Source organism: Neophocaena asiaeorientalis, unplaced genomic scaffold, assembly GCF_003031525.2.
Source record: "Neophocaena asiaeorientalis asiaeorientalis breed wild unplaced genomic scaffold, Neophocaena_asiaeorientalis_V1.1 scaffold177, whole genome shotgun sequence".
NCBI lineage: Eukaryota > Metazoa > Chordata > Mammalia > Artiodactyla > Phocoenidae > Neophocaena > Neophocaena asiaeorientalis.
In genome coordinates, this window is record NW_020172779.1 from 22,392,679 (window position 1) to 22,397,647 (window position 4,969).

Below are 4,969 nucleotides of genomic sequence, written 5' to 3' on the forward strand. Positions count from 1 at the left end.
TGTCGGTAAAGCAGTGATGGTAACACTACCCAGCCCTAGAGTTGTTGAGGACAAGTAAAATGACATTTAATTTTACTTAGTGAATTAAATGTGCTAGTATTATTTGCACCTCGGCCGAGGAGGAGCTGGGCCTGTCTGGGGGGACAGGCGGTGGGTGAAGCCTCCCTGCTCCCTAACAGTTCTGGGAACCCCTGTGGAGCCCTTCCTGGGAGCAGCTCCTGTGACCCCAGATCAAAGCACCTGCAGGAGGAAGCCGGGTCTGCGGGGGCAGCTGGGTGGGGTGGCCGTGGACACAGGCCTGAGAAATGAAGAGGGCAGGTCCAGCGCCATGAGCACCAGACTGAGGGAGACCCTGGCTGGAGAGTGATTTTAGCCTCCAGGTGGGGAAGGGCTGGGGGCAGCTGATAACGGAGGCCGGGCAGCTTCCTGCAGAAGCTGAGGATGGCCAGGCCGGCCCAGTGCCCACTGGAAGGCGAGAGTGCACTGGTCCAGAGGAATGGGGGAGGGATGATGACACCTGGTGGCTGAGACTTCAGAGAAATGTCATCCAGCTGGCCCTGTGGGGACTGTGACGGGAGCCGTCCTACACGCCAGCGGGCACTGGCTCTTGATGGCCACGACCACTGTGAGAGCACTGAAGTCCACAGAACCAGGGAAAAGGGGACTGGGCTCAGGCTCAGGTGGCCTTACCCCAGAGCCAGCTCTCAACCTCTGCTGCAGGTGGTCCCTGAGAATATTCCACCCACTGGGGAAACTCAGGCTGGGCAAGTTCAGTGAGTGGGCCACGCAAACAGTGGGCGGGCTCGCGTCCCTGGCTCCAGGCCCCAATCTAGCCTCCTGCCCCTGCCCCCTCCTTTCCGTGGCCTCCAGGAAGGGGCTTCTCAGCAGCCCCCGTGCACAGTCTGCGTCCCGCAGGGGAGGAACGGGAGAGTGGGGCAGCCCAGGCCCACACACAGCGCAACACGGGCAGGCTCCCAGCGGCTCCCCAGGAGGCCTCCACCCTGCCCTGGATGGTCGGCATGGAGCTCTGGAGGGCAGGGGCCTCCAGAGGATAGGGTGTGAGGTGATGGTGGGAAGGCTTCTCTGAAGAGGTAACGCCTGTGCGGGTGGGACAGCCTCATGGACGTCGGCAGGAACAGCATTCCAGGCAGAGGGAACAGCCAGGACGAAGCCCCGAGGTGGGAGGGAGGGCAGCCGGCAGCCAGTGGGCGAGCGCAGGGCTGGCGGGACAGGCAGGCCTGGCGGGAGGACTGCAGTTGTGCTCTTCTTTGAAATCCTCTTAACAAGGCCCCCGGAATGTGGATGATGACTCACGGCTGAAGGTGCCTGGGCAGTGGTCTGCAGCTGGAGGGCCCGTGGGGCCAGGCTCCTGGGGCTGTGTGGCCTGGGCCCGGGTCCTTGGGGTCCAGACAAGGGGCAGTGGGCTGGCCAGCCCACACTACTGGGCTGAGGCCTCAAGGCCAGGGCAGAGCCACACAGGTGGACGGGACGCCCCAAGGCCAACCACAATGACTTCCTCTCCCCCACCCAGCCCCTGGAGTCAGGGAGGGAAATGACCATCCCTGGCCCAGTGCCTGGCCTGGGGGCCAGTGTGAGGCCCATTGTTTGAGGCTGGAGCTGGGGGGTCCAGGGCCTCCGGGAAGCCCCCGGCAATGTCCTTTGTCCCACTTCCCACAAATCCAGAGGCCCAGCGAGGAGCCGGGTGAGCAGACGCGGCAGCTCCGGCAGGATGAAGGTGCTGGTGGCTGTCCTGCTGGCTCTGCTGCTGTGCGGGCAGCAAGGTACTCGGGGCGAGGGGAGACCCTGCAGCGCGGGAGACAGCATAGTCCAGGCGCACAGGACCCCCAGGATCACCCAGCCTGGGGGCAAGACATGGCTTGGGAAGAAAGAGGGAATGCAGCTGGAGGTCGAGGCCACAGGGAGGTGGATGAGGCTGTCGTGGGTTCCCACGGGTCCCTGAACCTGCAGCCCCGGCCCAGCCAGCCCCTGGGGGCACGGGCTCCCTCCCCACCCACCCCCAGGCTCAGCCGCTCAGAGAGGCAGGCTTTGGGGTGCCCTCTCCTCTCCCAGCCTCAGTTTCCTCTTCTGTGAAATGGACAGGCCATCCTGACGGCTACGGGCCAGCTGCTGTACAGGGCCAGCACACAACCCCTAGTGTTGCTGGTAAGGAACACACAGGTAAGGAAGCGGGGCTGGGGCTCGGAGACCCAGGCAGCGACCTCACCAGCTTGGGAGGCGGCGGGGAGGACAGAGGGACTGGCAAGGGGGCTGATGGATCAAGAGGTGGGGGCGTGGCACTGGACCCCGAGCATGTGTCCTCTGTGCCCGGGTAGTGGAGGTTTACAGGCATCCCTGCGCGGCCAGGCAGAGGGCAGACGCAGGAGGTCGAGGATGATGACGTGGACGCTGGACCTGAAGGCTATGACGAGGACGACGACGACGAGGACGACGAGGCCAGCGTGACTGCAGGCAGCAGAGGCACAGGTACCTGCCCACCCCGACCCCACGGTGGGCCACTTGTTCCCCTTTTCCAACACATGCGTGGGCACCGCCGAGGGCCAGGGTCCGCGAGGCTGACGGTGAGGACCCGACAGGCAAGGGCCCCCAGCTGTGAGCTTCCCTCCCCTTGTGGGGGGAGGGGTGAGGAGGGGCCCCTGACACTCAGCACACCCTCACTTCTCACCCTGACCGTGACCCTCAACTGCCGTCCAGAGTAGGGAGGCCTAGAGAAGGAGCCATTCCTGGGAGGGACAGTGGTGTCGCAGCAGAGAGGTTAGAGAGAGTTCACCAGGCAGGACAGCAGCACAGCGGAGCCCGGGATGGGGAGACCAGAGAGTCACAGGCCCTGGTGTGGAGTCCTGTTCAGAAAGACATGAGCAGCCTGGCACTGGTGGGGCCGGGCGAGGGGAGGGAAAGGGGCCAGTCCTGAGGCAGGGGCGCAGGGTTCGTGGGGGTCAGCCGAGGATGCGTGAGTGGGACAGGAGCTGGAAAAAGGCCTCACAGGTGAAGAGGCCGGAGGTGGGGGGCTGGGTGAGCCGGGGCGCGCTGGGGACTGAGCCTGCCCGGCCTCCCAGCGCAGCTGCGGTGCTACTCCTGCCAGTCCCTGCACCGGGATGAGAGCTGCAGACAGATGCAGAGCTGCATCCTCCCCAAGACCTGCAAAACCATCGTCTCCCACTGGAATACTGGTGAGCAGGCCACCCTGGGGCAGCCGGACGGGAGGAGCCCGTCTCCCACGTCTGTGCTGGGCCTCGTCCCTACAGTGTGACGCACTTTCTCCACCACCCCCTTCCCACCCAGAGTCAGGTCCCCAGACCACCTACTCGGGGTGGTGTGCAGACACATGTCAACCCATCAGCAGGACGGTGGATGGATCCCTGACGACCATATCCTGCTGCCAGGCCAGCCTGTGCAACATCCCGCCCTGGCAGGACCCCCAGGGAAGCGGGGCAGGTGGCCCCCAGGGTAGACCCTCAACCGTGGCCACCGCCCTCCTGTTCAGCCTCCTCGCCAGCCTTCAGGCAATGGTGTTCTGAGTTGGGGGGGCGGTCCCATCCCCATCCCCAGCCTGGCTTATACCCTGGCTGGTCAGCACTCTGCCCACTGTCTTCCCCTCCCTTCCCCTCCCCTGCCCCCACCCCAGCTTTGGAGAATAAACTGGAAGCGTCTGTAATGATCCGGCCAGCACTGGTTCCTCACAGCCACGTCTGCCTTTCCTCAGTGTCCCCATCTAGCACCCTGGTCTCCTCTCCCTGCCTGTGTGTGGCACGATGGCCAGCACGTGGGCCTTAGGTCCAGGCCTCAGCTGCTCACAGGGTGGGTCCACCCAGCTCCCGCCCCTGGCAGAGAAAACACTCACCATGTGCCTGGGGGGAGACCACCCCAACTTGCTCCCCAACTTCCCACCAACGAAACACCTCCATCCATGTGATGGGCAGCCCATCTGGGGGAGGAAACTTTGGGAGGAAGGCTTCCTTGGCCTATAGGAGAAAGGGCCCTCCACCCCGGGAGGCTGCTGGGGTTTGAGGGTGGAGTTGATGAGGGCCTGGAAGAAGAATAAAAAAGAGAGGGAGGCTGGAGGGGTGGTTGAGATGGGACTTTGCAGCCGACCGCTCAGCCTGGTGGGTGCCAGGGGCATAGGGGCAGTGAACGGGGCGGTCAGGCCACCAGTATCAGGGAGGGGTGACATGGCCTCTGGGCTCCTGAGGAGAAGAGGAGGGGAGCAGTGGGAGGGGGCCGGGTAGGAGAACCTCGGCTTCCCCAGTGCCTGCTCTGGCTAGGCTGGTGTCATTGGCTGCTGGGCACTTGGCCTTCTTGACTGGTGACAGGACAGAGCCCTGGAGTGGGAAGGAGGAGGCCTGGGGCTGGGCCTCAGTTTCCCCATCAGAGCAGTACAGAACAAGGCTTAGAGGACCCCTGATCCCCACCAGCTCAACATCCCCTGGGCTGGGAAGCCCAGAACTCCATCCTACCTGTCAAGTATCCCAGTAGGCAGGATAGTCTCCCACTTTCCATTCTCCCCTTTCCTCACTAATGGAAACATCAAGGCCTACCTGGGGATGGGGGGAAATCCCTTAGGTAGAGATGGCATATCTTTCTCTTCTCCTTCCTCCTTCCTGTGGCTGGAATGATGGCTGGAGCACAGCAGCCACCTTGCACCATGAGGCAGCATACTGAGAATGGCAGGGCAGCATGGAGGAAGGGGCCTGGACCCATTACAGCAGGCTTGCACTGCCTAGCTCAGGACCCCTTTACCTGGGAGGGACATGAACCTCCGCCATCTTGAAGCTAGTTGTTTTGGGTTTCTCTGTTTCTTGCATTTTCACACACTCATGCATATGCACGTATTCACACGTACTCCCACTCGCACACACACTCGTGGACACACACGTTTGCACACACAGTCCCTACGAAAGCATAGCAGATAAAGAGCCGAGCTCGGGGGTCACACTGCCTGGGTTCAAATGTT

The 4,969-nt window shown here is 63.1% G+C and overlaps 1 protein-coding gene across 2 annotated transcripts; it reads left to right on the forward strand.

Moving 5' to 3' along the window:
* The first annotated feature begins 1,696 nt into the window (after positions 1-1,696).
* Positions 1,697-3,657, forward strand: GPIHBP1 (glycosylphosphatidylinositol anchored high density lipoprotein binding protein 1). Of its 2 annotated transcripts, none has more exons than XM_024741272.1 (5): positions 1,697-1,781; positions 2,101-2,178; positions 2,365-2,484; positions 3,075-3,188; positions 3,301-3,657. In XM_024741272.1, exons 1-5 carry the CDS (start codon positions 1,730-1,732, stop codon positions 3,534-3,536), a joined length of 600 nt encoding a protein of 199 aa, XP_024597040.1. In that variant the 5' UTR covers positions 1,697-1,729; the 3' UTR covers positions 3,537-3,657. The 2 variants fall into 2 exon arrangements, with proteins under 2 accessions (XP_024597040.1, XP_024597039.1); XM_024741271.1 differs by having other exon boundaries at positions 1,698-1,781; positions 2,071-2,178.
* The last annotated feature ends 1,312 nt before the right edge of the window (positions 3,658-4,969 follow it).

Bases quoted from the DNA above. Each gene is read 5' to 3' on its own strand.
- GPIHBP1 (XM_024741271.1), top strand. From the start codon at position 1,730: ATGAAGGTGCTGGTGGCTGTCCTGCTGGCTCTGCTGCTGTGCGGGCAG. The intron at 2,179-2,364 runs GTAAGGAAGCGG...CTGCGCGGCCAG, and splicing joins TGCTGGTAAGGAACACACAG to GCAGAGGGCAGACGCAGGAG. The intron at 3,189-3,300 runs GTGAGCAGGCCA...CTTCCCACCCAG, and splicing joins CGTCTCCCACTGGAATACTG to AGTCAGGTCCCCAGACCACC.